This window comes from Eretmochelys imbricata, chromosome 2, assembly GCF_965152235.1.
Source record: "Eretmochelys imbricata isolate rEreImb1 chromosome 2, rEreImb1.hap1, whole genome shotgun sequence".
NCBI classification, from domain to species: domain Eukaryota; kingdom Metazoa; phylum Chordata; order Testudines; family Cheloniidae; genus Eretmochelys; species Eretmochelys imbricata.
This window is the reverse complement of record NC_135573.1, coordinates 155448867-155464311: the sequence shown is the minus strand read 5'-3', so window position 1 is coordinate 155464311 and position 15445 is coordinate 155448867. Positions and strand designations below refer to the sequence as shown.

The 15445-nt window shown below is 39.8% G+C and overlaps 1 protein-coding gene across 5 annotated transcripts in view; it reads left to right on the top strand.

Annotated features, from left to right (window-relative positions):
• The window catches only part of STX17 (syntaxin 17), a 92995-nt gene that overhangs the window by 26025 nt on the left and 51525 nt on the right, over positions 1-15445 (top strand). For 3 of the 5 annotated variants that reach the window (XM_077810870.1, XM_077810872.1, XM_077810869.1), the window contains exon 2: positions 2134-2315. In XM_077810870.1, the coding sequence (XP_077666996.1) occupies positions 2193-2315 (123 nt within the window). In that variant the 5' untranslated portion in view covers positions 2134-2192. Of the gene's footprint in view, positions 1-582; positions 693-2133; positions 2316-11058; positions 11183-15445 lie in introns of those variants that run through there. The other 2 variants (XM_077810871.1, XM_077810873.1) reach the window with 2 other exon arrangements.

Here is a 15445-nt window from a genome sequence, read left to right as displayed (position 1 = left end):
AGTCTATGCAGAAGATTTCAATTAATTTTTACTGTATGGTGAGTTTTAAGAGTCTGCTATTCTGTTATTAAGGTAATCCAGGACAAAGAAGAAACTGACACATGCTAAATTTCTTAAAGGAACCAGTTTGTAATTAATTTTAATTCAAACTCATTTGTGGATTTACTTGTAAACTGTCAGAAAATTCTGTACTTAAAGAATCAGTGCTGTAAATTTTGGGCATGATGCACTGTATTCTTTATTCATAACAAAAAAAAGTTGAATTCCTGCATTTAAATGCAAACTGGAACTCAGTCATAACTGGAGAGTTGACTGGTGTCTTTATAATAACTGTTAAATAAGGACTTTTCTAATGTGATGTAGTCCAGTAAAACCAGATAAAAGGACTGATGTACTTTTTTTAAACCACTTGACACTCTGAACATCAGTAATGGTAGAATTTTCTAGGGCTTTAAGGAATAGATATATTGAAATATTAAACTTCAAATTTTTCAAAATTTAAAATTAAAGGCGCTTGATGCATACTCATTTCAGGAATTGCATGTATAAGTGCAGAATTCGTTGGAATGGAAAAGGACATCTAAGAGATCACCTAGTCTATCCCTCTGCATTTTGGAGTAGAGTGATTCATAAACAATTGCAAAACTGAGTAACTAAAATGCCTTTCTTTGGAGGTTGTGAAACAGAAAAAGGTAAATCAGTGATACTGCTGAGTTTAAATATTTGAAGGGAAACCTCCAAAGCTGATGTGCTTGAAACTTGTTCTGCTGTTTTTTAAAATCTGCTTGTCCACGTGATTTTTTTGTTCAGGAAAAAATACATTCTTTGGTAGTATTTTCTTCATAAAAGAAAACGATTTGTAACTCAGCATTGATAAATCAGAGGGTGATGGTATTGAAATTTGATTCATCTTGAACTGTTTTCCTCTCTGGAAACTCCTATTTCCCCCCATCAGAAGTTGATCTTTCTCCTTTTCCACAGGCTTGGGCATGAAGTGCTAGGCCCGGCCGGCTTTTCTCTACTTGACAAGAAGTTTACAATTCTACGCCTGCTCTGTGCTAGGAGGGTTCTGCCAATTTAACTATACAAATATAGTTTAACTATACCTGCAAAACTCTCCTAGTGTAAAAGCGCTTTTACACTAATCTGTGTCAGCACTAGTCCTTTTACTGACATAGCTATGTTGGCAAAACTTTCTTGAATAGAGCTGCCCAAATTTGTATTTTTTTTTAAAGGAAAGTAAATCAAAGAAAATCATGTTTCAATAAATTGTATTAATACAGTGCTAATGCTGCATGAATAAAGGGACATTTTGATTTTCAAACTCTCACATGAAGTTTTTCTTGTTTCTTGTGCATACACAGTATGATGGAATTTTTTTCATTAGTCACATGATGTATGTGTTTGTGCACAAGTGTGCGTTTATATGCAGCAATATAAAATTCTACATATCTTCATCTTAGGGAAAAGAAAACCCCCCCAAAGTACAGTTTAAAGAAAGATGCAGAGTCAGGTTACTTAATCCCACATCCTGTAAAAATTTACACAATATGCTTAGTCTTTGTAGAATTGGGGCTTTAATCATTTTTGCAAGAAGGTAGAGTCCATTTGCTGTGGGAACCTTCACTCAGGATTTCCTGATTTGTGTGTGTGTGTGTGTGAACTTTCACCCTCAATTTTATATTGGTGTCTTTTCCAGAATATCTTTGATTTTACAAATATGTACAAAGCTTAGAGAATTTGAAATTGTAAAGTTTGCGTTCTGAGTCTGCAAAGCACCTAATCACTATTTTAACATTAGTATGTGCATAATAAGTCTGTCCCTATTCATCAAAGCACTTAAACATATTCCTTAATCATTTAGCTGTTTTGTCAGATTAAAAACATTGTCCACTGAAAATATTCCCCAAGAATAAAGTTCTTAATTTGTTTTGTGAGCACTGGCATTAATTTCAGCTAACGAATCATGCAGGCTTGAATGATTAATTCGTAACAATTACATTTTTTGTATGAGGGGCATTATGTGAAATATTGATACCTTTTTTGTTTTTAAAAGCTTAATATAGTTAAACTGTATCAGAGCAAGTAATATTAATAAATCTTGCTTAAGTCTAAATATCTTTTTCTTTTTAGGGGTTTCTAGATGAGTAAAGGCTTATTGGTCAAGTTCTGGCTTGATAGATATTTTTAGGATGTCCGAAGACGAAGAAAAAGTTCATATTCGTCGTCTTGAACCTGCCATCCAAAAATTCATTAAAGTGGCAATTCCAACGGATCTCGAAAGGTTGAGAAAGCACCAAATTAATATTATGAAGGTTAGTTTTTCCTCCTACTAATATAGTTTTTATTAATGTACAGAAGCAGTTACACTTAAAACATTTATACTAATTTCAGCCAAATGTAGACTATAAGATGAGATGCTTTGACAAAAAACGTGACTATTGTTTATTTGACAGTGTAGTTTAGCGGTTCTTTTATTCATCTACTCTGCAAACACATCAGTCATAGAAGGTTTACCTAGCAATGGATAAACCCACACATTCAGAAAAACCTCTGTTTTGTGTTAGTGTGTGTTTACCTGTTCTATCAGTAGTAGGAAAAATCCTGAGATTGTTTGTTTTACACAATTCTTATTTAGGCAAAACTCTTCTTTGCTTCAGTGGAAGATTTTTACAAGTAAAAACTATGTAAGGAACTCAGGATTTGTCCTAGTGTTAGGTTATTAGTAATTAAAATGAGGTGGGAGAAATAACTGTTATTTAGTGTTCCTTAAAGCAAAGAGAAAAATCGTTAATGATTGGTTATTGAAAATTGTATCTGAATCTTAATACCAGACGGTATGTTTTCGATTGACAATATGATTGTTGAACTGGAAAGCCACTTGAACAAACTTGAATATTTCTCTTTTAGAGCGTTGAGAAAAATAAACCGATAGTTTAAATACCAGAGTGTATTCTGGGAACTACCATAAGAGATGCTATGTTTTTAAAGTAATTCTGTAGGAGATTTACTTAAGTGATACAGTTAATACTGAAATGGGTGGAGAAAAACAGGCGGTGTATGAATTGTGAAGTAAGGAGCATAAGGAACATAATATTGATTATATTCATTCAGAAACAGTGAAAAGATTGAAAGAGGGTGTATTTAATGGAAGAAATTATATCTGACACCAGATCGCAAAGCAAGGCCCCCAATTTTACAAAGATTTATACACATGCTTAACTTTATGCATAATGAGTAGCCCTATTAACTTCACTGTAGCTGCTCTTGGTATATAATGTTAAATATGTGTTTCAGAGTAGCAGCCCCAACCTGAAGCAAATACTCACCAGCAACCACACACCGCACAACAGAACCACTAACTCAGGAATCTTTCCTTGCAACAAAGCCCGTTGCCAACTGTGTCCACATATCTATTCAGGGGACACCATCATAGGGCCTAATCACATCAGCCACGCTATCAGAGGCTCGTTCACCTGCACATCTACCAATGTGATATATGCCACCATGTGCCAGCAGTGCACCTCTGCCATGTACATTGGTCAAACTGGACAGTCTCTACGTAAAAGAATAAATGGACACAAATCAGATGTCAAGAATTATAACATTCAAAAACCAGTTGGAGAACACTTCAGTCTCTTTGGTCACTCGATTACAGACCTAAAAGTGGCAATTCTTCAACAAATAAACTTCAAAAACAGACTCCAAGGAGAGACTGCTGAATTGGAATTAATTTGCAAACTGGATACAATTAACTTAGGCTTGAATAAAGACTGGGCGTGGATGGGTCATTACACAAAGTAAAACTGTTTCCCCATGTTTATTCCCCCCCCCCCCCTTCCTCAGACGTTCTTGTCAACTGCTGGAAATGGCCCACCTTGATTATCACTACAAAAGGGTCTCTCCCCCCCCACACCCCCCCAATCTCCTGCTGGTAATAGCTCACCTTACCTGATCACTCTCCTTACAGTGTGTATGCTAACACCTATTGTTTCATGTTCTCTGTGTATATAAATCTCCACACTGTATTTTGCACTGAATGCATCCGATGAAGTGAGCTGTAGCTCACGAAAGCTCATGCTCAAATAAATTTGTTAGTGTCTAAGGTGCCACAAGTCCTCCTTTTCCTTTTTAAGTATGTGTGTTAACCTTTGTAGAATTGGGGCATAAATTTGTTTAATTAACTTGGGAAAGGATGAAGAGTTTGGAAGAAAATTTTATGGGCCTATGGAGCATTAACCAGCATGGCTCATTGAAAGACCTGGAAAATTTCAGTCTGAACAGTTAATCTGGCAAAGTTACACGGAATTGAAAATAGCGTCTTCTAATGGGAATTTTTGGGCAACCTTAACTTATGTGGTACTACCAGCTCCCTGTATAATAAATAAAATGGAGGAAAGGAGATGCCCTAAAAAAGGAATATCTGGTGTCCATTGTTAAATTTGGGGGTTACAGGAGGTGCTGTAACTCTTCTAAAGCTGTTGGTGAGCTTTCAGTGATGGCATAATGGATAGTGCAGAGTGTGTACGAATATTGACATAACTGTTTCCATTGGAAGGAAGCTTAGAATGGAATTTTTTTCAATAGATCAACCATCCAACACACATCAAAACAAACTAAAAAAGCATTCCCTCCCATTTGAAAGAAATACATATATATAAGAGACTATCTTGTAATAAAAACCAAGGGTGGACAGATCACCTATTGAATAGAGTAATGCAGAACTAAGGCTTAACTTTCACCATTCCCTTTCTCTTGCTAATAGATTTAAGCAGAATTAAATATTTGTGGCTTACATATTAGATCAGGGGTGGCAAACTTTTTGGCCTGAGGGCCACATGGGGGAATAGAAATTGTATGGCGGGCCATGAATGCTCACAAAATTGGGGTTGGGGTGTGAGAGGGGGTGAGGGCTCTGGTTGGGGGTGCAGGCTCTGGGGTGGGATTGGGGATGAGGAGTTTGGGGTGTAGGGGGGTGCTCTGGGCTGGAACCAAGGGGTATGGAGGGGGATCAGGGCTGGGGCAGGGGTATGGGAAGGGTGCAGTTTCTGGCTGGGGGTTCGGGCTCTGGGGTTGGGCTAGGGATGAGAGGTTTGGGATGAAGGAGGGTGCTCCATGCTGGGATCGAGCGGTTTGGAGAGTGGGAGAGGGATCAGGGCTGGGGCAGGGAGTTGGGGCATGGGGAAAAGCTCAGGGGTGCAGGCTCTGAGCAGCGTTTACCTCAAGCAACTCCCGGAAGCAGTGGCATGTCCCTTCTCTAGGTCCTAGGCGTGGAGAGGCCCCTGACCCTCAGAGCGGGGCCATGCCATGGCTTTCGGGAGCCGCGTGGTGTGGCCCCCGATCTGGAGCCCTGGCTGGAGCGCCTGAGCAGGGCTGAGCCAGGTGGAGCAGACCCGAACCAGCGCCCCGACCAGAGCGGGACTGAGTCGCGTGGTGCGGCCCCACCTGGCTCCCCACTGGGAGCTCGCGGACCAGCTTAAAATGGGTGGGGCCCACAGGCCATAGTTTGCCCATCCCTATATTAGGAATTAGTCTAAAGTTAAAATACAGCTAAAAAGTTTTAACTGGTATTTTATATGCTTTCTGTATTTTTTTTTCGATGCAATAAAAGTATTACTTCACAAAGCTATATAGAACAAAGTGTCAACCTATGGATATTGTCCATACCATGTCAGTGCTGGAAAAACCTCACTTATGGTTTATAAACATCTTTATAACAGGCTTCAAACAAATGGCCCAGCACTTAGCACAGAGCTTTATATTCCGGTTTAAGCAGTGCAAACTGATGAGAACCGGTATATTCACCCATGGAGTTTGCTTTCTTTACGGATAAGAGAAAATTATCCTTACTATTACATGCTATATGTTTCCTAGAACCTTGAAACGCACAATGTAAATTAAGAGCCATCCATTGTAGCATTATTAGGGAAGCCACTTGGACTTTCCACTATTTTTAGACTTAATAGCCAGAACTACACACTTTCTTCCAGTGTCTCCCTTTGTTAGTGACACCTCCAAAAAGTGTTTGTAAAGTTCCTGTAGGAATGAGGTAGTTTAATGTATTAATAGATTGCTTCACTACCTGGTTGATTGAGAATGACATTTCCCTGCCTGTAGATTGTTCAAAATATTGTGACCTTAGTATTTATGCCCATTGAGTGAAATTAGACACTGATGGGCTTTTACCAATTATTTTCAGTCTCTTTTGGTTTTTCCTACCTTCCTCTTTCTCCCCATCCTGATTCTTTCACACATGAATATTTTTAAAAGCTATTTTTCTGTGATTGGTGAAAACATGCATATAAAATATATTCTCTAAGATGAAATGAGTCTGTAGGTCAGTGCTGATTTAACTTTTACTGTGTACAAAAGCAGGCAGCTATGACCAGAATTCTGTCCAAGATCATTGTCAGGGAAACTCATGCTTAGCAACAGCTTAATTACAGACAGTACAACCGCACATTGTTTCTGGTGACCACATAGTAGAAACATTCTACTTTATCTATGGTTAGAGCTTAATTTAAGTTTTTAATTTCAAAATCTTATGCATTTTGAAAAAGTATCAGTGATGGATATCTTATTGCTTTTCAGGTAGAGAACAGTAGTGTGCAAACTATTAAATGATGCAATTAAGTGTGACTAGAGAAGAGAAAATTCTTTAAACCAGTTTTTAACACAAATCTTATTTTTCAGGTATTGGCTATACCTTTATTCCAGCTACATCACCTTAGTTTCTTATACTAAAAGCAAGAACTAGTAGCAATATTTAGAACAAGTTTGTCTTTCTGTTTTCAGAACAATGAGGAGAAAAACTCTGAAACCTGTTATCAGAACGTTATTGGTTGACCAGCTTCATGTACTGTACACAGCCCATAGCTGAAATTCGGGATTTTTGTTTTACTTAGGTCTGGTTAATTATCAGACCATAAAACGTAACAATCCTAGAAAGTGAACCTCCTGAAATGACTGAATTACACAAATTCTGCTTGATAGGTCGGAGACAAACTCCCCATCCCAAAGAAACTGTTAGAAAACACTCTTCCTACTTAACATAAACAAAACAAAGCAGAGTTGTAAACACTGACTAAAAATCCCTTCCCCTCTCAGTTGCTCAGCTTTCATTCTCTAGTTTTGAGATGTCATAATTTCACTAGTTCATCAGTCACCTAAAGCTGAGTCTACACTTGGGAAAAACAATGAGGCGTCCTTGTGGCACCTTAGAGATTAACAAATTTATTTGGGCATAAGCTTTCGTGGGCTAGAACCCACTTCATCAGATGCATGGAGTGGAAAATACAGGAGCAGGTATAAATACATGAAAAGATGTGAATTGCCTCATCAAGTGTGAGGTTAGTCTAATGAGACAATTCAATTGACAGCAGGATACCAAGGGAGGAAAAATAACTTTTGAAGTGGTAATGAGAATGGCCAATTTCAGACAGTTGACAAGAAGGTGTGAGTAACAGTAGGGGGAAATTAGTATTGGAGAAATTAGGTTTCCATTTTATAATGACCCAACCACTCCCAGTCTTTATTCAGGCCTAATCTGATGGTGTCCAGTTTGCAAATTAATTCCAGTTCTGAAGTTTCATGTTGGAGTCTGTTTTTGAAGGTTTTTTTGTTGAAGAATTGCCACTTTTAGGTCTGTTATTGAGTGATCAGGGAGATGGAAGTGTTCTCCTACTGGTTTTTGAATGTTATAATTCCTGACGTCAGATTTGTGTCCATTTAATCTTTTGCGTAGAGACTGTCCGGTTTGGCCAATGTACATGTCAGAGGGGCAATGCTGGCACATGATGGAATATATCACATTTGTAGATGTGCAGGTGAATGAACCTCTGATGGTGTGGCTGATGTGGTTAGGTCCTATGAGAGTGAGGGATCATCCTTCAGGATAGGTTGTAGATCCTTGATGATGTGCTGGAGAGGTTTTAGTTGGGGGCTGTAGGTGACGGCTAGTGGCGTTCTGTTACTTTCTTTTTTGGGCCTGTCTTGTAGTAGGTGACTTCTTGGTACCGTTCTGGCTCTGTCAATCTGTTTCTTCACTTCACCAGGTGGGTATTGTAGTTTTAAGAACACTTGATAGAGATCCTGTAAGTGTTTGTCTCTGTCTGAGGGATCGGAGCAAATGTGGTTGTATCTTAGATCTTGGCTGTAGACAATGGATCTAGTGATGTGATCTGGGTGAAAGCTGGAGGCATGTAGGTAAGAATAGCTGTCAATAGGTTTCCAGTATAGGTGGTGTTTATATGACCATCATTTATGTGCACTGTAGTGTCCAGGAAGTGGGTCTCTTGTGTGGACTGGTCCAGGCTGAGGTTGATGGTGGGGTGGAAATTGTTGAAATCCTGGTGGAATTCCTTAAGAGTCTCTTTCCCATGTGTCCAGCTGATGAAGATGTCATCAATGTAATACAAGTAGAGTAGGGGCGTTAGGGGATGAGAGCTGAGGAAGCGTTGTTCTAAGTCAGCCATTAAAATGTTGGCATACTGTGGGGCCATGTGGGTACCCATAGCAGTGCCACTGGCTTGAAGGTATACATTGTCTCCAAATCTAAAATAGTTGTGGGTGAGGACAAAGTCAGGATTATCTGGCTATGTAGACTCTCTCCTCAGGCCCTATGCTACCAGCACTCCCAGCTATCTTCGAGACACCACTAACTTCCTGAGGAAACTATAATCTTTTGGCGATCTTCCAGAAAACACCATCCTAGCCATTATGGATGTAGAAGCTCTCTACACGAACATTCCACACAAAGATGGACTACAAGCCATCAGGAATAGCATCCCTGATACCATCACGGCAAACCTGGTTGCTGAAGGTTGTGACTTTGTCCTCACCCACAACTATTTCAGATTTGGACACAATTTATACCTTCCAGTCAGCAGGACTGCTATGGATACCCGCATGGCACCACGTAGCCAGAAGGGTACCCAGAAGTCACCTACTGCAGGACAGGCCCAACAAAGGAAGTAACAGAACACCACTAGCCGTCACCTAGAGCCCCCAACTAAAACCTCTCCAGCGCATCATCAAGGATCTACAACCTATCCTGAAGGATGATCCCTCACTCTCTCAGACCTTGGGGGACAGGCCAGTCCTCGCTTACAGACAGCCCCCCCAACCTGAAGCAAATACTCACCAGCAACTACACACCGCACAACAAAAATACTAACCCAGGAACCAAACCCTGCAACAAACCCCATTGCCAACTCTGTCCACATATCTATTCAAAGGACACCATCATAGGACCTAACCACATCAGCTACACCATCAGAGGTTCATTCACCTGCACATGTACCAATGTGATATATGCCATCATGTGCCAGCAGTGCCCCTCTGCCATGTACATTGGCCAAACTGGAGAGAGTCTATGCAAAAGAATAAGTGGACACACATCTGACATCAGGAAGCATAACATTTAAAAACCAGTAGGAGAACACTTCAGTCTCCCTCGTCACTCAATAACAGACCTAAAAGTGGCAATTCTTCAATAAAAAACCTTCAAAAACAGACTCCAACATGAAACTGCAGAACTGGAATTAATTTGCAAACTGGACATCATTAGATTAGGCCTGAATAAAGCCTGGGAGGGGTGGGGTCATTATAAAACGTAAACCTAATTTCCCCAATACTAATTTCCCATTACTGGTACTCATGCCTTCTTGTCAACTGTCCGAAATGGGCTAGTCTCATTACCACTTCAGAAGTTATTTTTCCTCCCTTGGTATCCTGCTATCAATTGAATTGTCTCGTTAGACTAACCTCACACTTGATAAGGCAATTCACATCTTTTCATGTTTCAGACAAGCAGCCGTGTTAGTCTGTATCCGCAAAAAGAAAGAGTACTTGTGGCACCTTAGAGACTAACAAATTTATTTGAGCATAAGCTTTCGTAAGTTACAGTGAAGTGAGCTGTAGCTCATGAAAGTTTCATATCTTTTCATGTATTTACACCTGCTCCTGTATTTTCCACTCCATGTATCTGATGAAATAGGTTCTAGCCCACAAAAGCTTATGCCCAAATAAATTTGTTAGTCTCTAAGGTGCCACAAGGACTCCTCGTTGTTTTTGCTGATACAGACTAACATGGCTGCCACTCTGAAACCTGTACACTTGGGAAGTTTAGCAAAAAATCACCACAGGTATTAGCATCTGTTAAAGCTATCTAGACAAGCATATGGTGACTTTCCAGTGTCTTGACTGTTGAACTTGCTAAAATTCTGTAATGTAGACAAAGCCAAAAGTTTCTAACGTAAAAAACAAGGAGAAGGTTTTTACAGTACCTTTAATCATGACATTGGGTCATTCCCATTTACATAGATGCCAAGGACTGGCTGTCCTTAAGAGTGAGATTTACGGCCCCAAAGATTGAGACTTTCCATTTAGTGTGTTAGGTCATTGTTTAAGACAGGGACTCTCATCTCTGATCCTTGGCGACATCTGGTAGTCCAGGTTTTTAATCCAACCAACACTTAATGGTTTCTTTTAACATGTACAGTGCTTAATATTGCAGACGAAACACGTAAATGTCCTAATTCATACTTAAAGTCTAGGGCATGTGAGAATTGTATATTCTGTGCAAACCAGTGGATTTTAATAAAAACAATTATTTGCTTGTTGGAACAAAAACCTGGATGGTTGGAGATCCTCGAGGACATGAATTTGTCCGGTATGATTTACATTTTGAACTATATTTTGCAGAACCTGCAAACTTTCAGACAAGTCCTGCTTGTTTTTTGGGCAAACTTATTTTTTTTTGACCGCTAAGTACTGTCATGCACACAACCTCCCCCTCCCTCCAGCATAGCCTTCTCTCGTGTGCAATATAGAGTGCAATATAGAATGCGGGCCTGTAATCTCCGTGGTTAGCACAGTATACAAGTTTGGAAGCTCTAAGCCCCATGCTTGAGGCCCTGGATGTATTGTTGCCTTTTGTAGTGCCCGAGTAAAAATATATTTATTTACTCAATATGAGTGTGATAAGCTTAGGAATGTGTAAGAGTGTGAGATAGCATGCTGATGAGCGAGTGAGACTTGACATGTCTGCATTTACAGAGATCTGAATACAGCAACTTTAACTAACAGGATATAGTACTTTATGTCAAAAGTACTGGATATCACCAAATTTGTTACTCGTTATTTTAATGCAATTGCTGATGTGATGAATTTAACAAAAACTGTAAGTACAAAAATATGTGGAAAACATTTTGGGGACTCTGAATAACACTGGAAGAATGATTTCAGAGTGGTAGCTGTGTTTGTCTGTATCAGCAGAAAGAATGAGGAGTACTTGTGGTGCCACAAGTACTGGAAGAATAGAAAAACTCTTGGATGTTGACAGAAAAATATAGCAATATATACAAAATTGAGGCCAACATTTGGAGGAAAAATAAAAGTGTGTGTGTGCGCGCTGTGACAAAGTTCCTGCTCTACCTTGGTGGGTCTTGCGCTTATTGGTGGATTTGCTCGCCTTGGAGCTTCATGGCAGCCCTCAGCTTGTCCGTTTTTCTGAACCCACAGTCCAGGTCGACTCCTGTGTCTGACCAGGAGTTGGGAGGATTTGGGGGGAACCCAGACCTGCCCTCTACTCCGGGTTCCAGCCCAGGGCCCTGTGGAATGCAGCTGTCTAGAGTGCCTCCTGGAACAGCTGTGCGACAGCTACAACTCCCTGGGCTACTTCCCCATGGCCTCCTCCCAACACCTTCTTTATCCTCACCATAGGATCTTCCTCCTGGTGACTGATAATGCTTGTACACCTCAGCCCTCCAACAGTCCGCGTTCTCACTCTCAGCTCCTAGTGCCTCTTGCTCCCAGCTCCTCACGTGCACGCCACAAATTGAAGTGAGTTCCTTTTTAAAACCCAGGTGCCCTGTTTAGCCTGCCTTAGTTGTCTCCAGAAGGTTCCTGATTGTTCTGGAACCTTCCCTGTTACCTTACCCAGGGAAAAGGGATCTACTGAGCCTGTGGCTAATATATCTGCCTTCTATTACTCTCCTATAGCCATCTGGCCCGACCCTGTCACAGCGCCTAATGTTAGTCCCTAGTTGGGCACCTAAATAAGTTACCTAATTTTCAAAAGTTCTGCGTCATTTTTACAGTTTTGCTTTTCAGTGTACAGGCACACTTGAATATTCAACTTTGACCCTTCCATTTAAGAAACGATTTCTAAGGCTTTGAAGAATTATAAACTTTCAGAAGGTCTTACTGTAGATGGAAGTTTTATGAGTTAATAGGATTTCAAATATGGCCTTTCTGGATTTGTAATCTCATCCCATGTGTTCTAGGCCGGGGTGGACCATACACGGCCCACTAGAGCATTTCAGAAGTCCCGTGGCCTGCTTCAACACAATATACTAATGGCCGATTCATTAACATTTTGTCATGTTTACATCATTTTAGTTTTCACCATGTGTGTAAATAGATGATACTGTACATAGGTTGTTTCTATTGAAATTCATATGAAACAAGCTGAACTTAAAATGTAAATCAATACAGGTGACTTTAAATCTTATTAAAATGTGTAGAATCTGTTTCACAACGTTATGCTTAGGTTTATGTGGCCCTCCTGTTTAATAAGACTGGATACCACTGCATTCGACAATCAGAACAATAATGCATTAGCTGGAATGGCTTTTTAATCAAATTTTTATATATCTCTCTATAATTTTTGACTGAAATAAATGTTAGCGCCAGCAGTCTTGCAAGCTGTCAGTACCAACAACTAAACTGTTTCCTATAAAATATTTCTTGTTGAATTACATTTTAACCATATAAACCCATCACCCCTTGGGGTAAAAAGATAACTTTGTAGAATCTCGTCTTATTTATTTTGCAGGTTACTTTTAAGCAAAAATAATTAATTATGCCAAATTGCTTAAAGCAGCAACATTATTTACTTATGATGAAGGCAATGTCACTAACCTCATTTCATGAATATTGATTTAAACCTTAGGTTCCAGAGATAATCCAGACAATTAATCTACTAAATCACTTGTTTGAAGAAAATATAAAATCAATGAATAATGAAGTTTGACCTTGAGACCACCTGTTAGAATCTTACTTCTCAAAGATGATAAAAATAATGTTTTGAATTCTCCTTATAATGAGGCGTTCTGAGAATCTAAACCAATATATGAGTTTGAGAAGGCAGAAATTAGCGCTCGGTCTTTCTATTCCTTGTCAGGCTGTCGTGAAGGTCACATTGTTTTCTAAAACACACTGCTTGAATATGAAGCTCTCTTACCCCAAAACATATTGAATGTAATATTTAACATGAATATTTCACACAGAACCTTTCGGTATGAATATTTCATACAACACCCTTATAAATATCAAAATCTGTGATAGTCTCAGGTAGATCAGCTGTGAGAACACTAGGAGAGATTGAAGAGTATGATACACTGTGTGTACATATAGACTAGGGGTTCCCAAAGTTGGTTCGCGGCTTGTTCCGGGTAAGCCCCTGGCAGGCCGCAAGAAGCTTTGTTTACCGTAGACACTGGGAGCTGCGAGCAGCCGTACCTGTGGGTGCTCAGGTAAACAAAGCGTCTCGCGGTCTGTCAGGGGCTTACCCGGAACAAGAAGCGAGCCAAGTTTGGGAACCCCTTATAGAGAGGAAGTATGCTCTTGTGGTAAGGGCACAGGATAGGGAACTGGGAGATCTGGGTTCTCTTTCAACCATGGACTTCTGTTTGTGACCTAGATCAAGTAATTTATGGTAGAATTTTTTCAAAAGTTTTTGTGGGCACAAGTGACTTGGTGTGTGCTCCATTTGGGGCTCAGGGCATGTTTAAGGTTACAGGGGATTTTCAGAACAGAATTTGAGTTCTACCGAAGGTCACTGAGTGTTCTGGAGGGTTAGTATTCCCAGTGGTATTCAGTAATCACTCTGGGCCCAATGTGCTTGAAAAAGTTCCTCTTAAGGCAGTGACACAGTTCCAGCAGCCTCTGCATAATAGAATATGGTCTTTTGCAGTGCACCTCCCCCAGACTTCCTGACTGGAAGCTAAACAATGAGGTACTTTTGCCAGAACCACACTCTAGAGCAGGGGTGCTGGAACAATTTGTATAGTGGCGGTGCTGAGAGCCATTGAACCAAACTGTAAACCCTGCATATGATGGAAACCATTTCAAGGCAGGGGGTGCAGCAGCACCCTAGCACCTATGATCTGGAACATGGTTAAGTAGAATTTTCAAAAGTGCATGGGATAGGACAGGACAGAATGGAGACAGGAGACTCTTAGGTGTCATCATAGGTTGTATTTCTAGGTGGAGGCTGAACCAGTTGCTGGTTGCAGCCCAGAACCCATCTAATGTGCTACATGTCGAGATGTGAAGGAAAAAGACTAGTAGGGCTGTCAAGTGATTAAAAAGCTTAATCATGATTAATCATGCAATTAAAGAACAATAGAATACCATTTATTTAAATATTTTTGGATGTTTTCTACATTTTCAAATATATTGATTTCAATTATAACACAGAATACAAAGTGTACTGTGATCACTTTATATTTATTTTTGATTACAAATATTTGCACTATTTAAAACAAAAGAAATAATATTTTTCAATTCACCTAATACAAGTACTGTAATGCAATCTCTTTATCATCAAAGTTGAACATCAAAGTTGTAGAATTATGTACAAAAAAAATTGCATTCAAAAATAAAACAATGTAAAACTTTAGAGCCTACAAGGCCACTCAGTCCTATTTGTTGATCAGCCAATCGCTTAGACAAACAAGTTTGTTTACATTTGCAGGAGATAATGTTGCTTGTTTCTTGTTCACAGTGTCACCTGAAAGTGAGAACAGGTGTTTTCATAGCACTGTTGTAGCCGGTGTTGCAAGATATTTACATGCCAGATGTGCTAAAGATTCATATGTCCCTTCATGCTTCAACCACTATTCCAGGGGACATGCATCTATGCTGCTGGCTGGTTCTGCTTGATAACAATCCAAAGCAGTGCGGACTGATGCGTGTTCATTTTCATCATCTGACTCAGAAGCCACCAGCAGAAGGTTGATTTGCTTTTTTGGTGGTTTGGGTTGTGTAGTTTCCACATCAGAGTGTTGCTCTTTTATGACTTCTGAAAGCTTGCTCCATACTTCATCCCCCTCAGATTTTGGAAGGCACTTCAGATTCTTAAACCTTGGGTCAAGTGCTGTAGCTATCTTTAGAAATCTCACATTGGTACTTTCTTTGCATTTTGTCAAACCTGCAGTGAAAGTGTTCTTAAAATGAACATATGCTGAGTCATCATCCGAGACTACTATAACGTGAAATATATAGCAGAATGCAGGTAAAATAGAACCAGAGACATACAGTTCTCCCCCAAGGAGTTCAGTCATAAATTTAATTAACGCATTATTTTTTAAACGGGTGTCATCAGCATGGAAGAAGGTCCTCTGGAACGGTTGCCGAAGTACCAAGGGGCATAGGAATG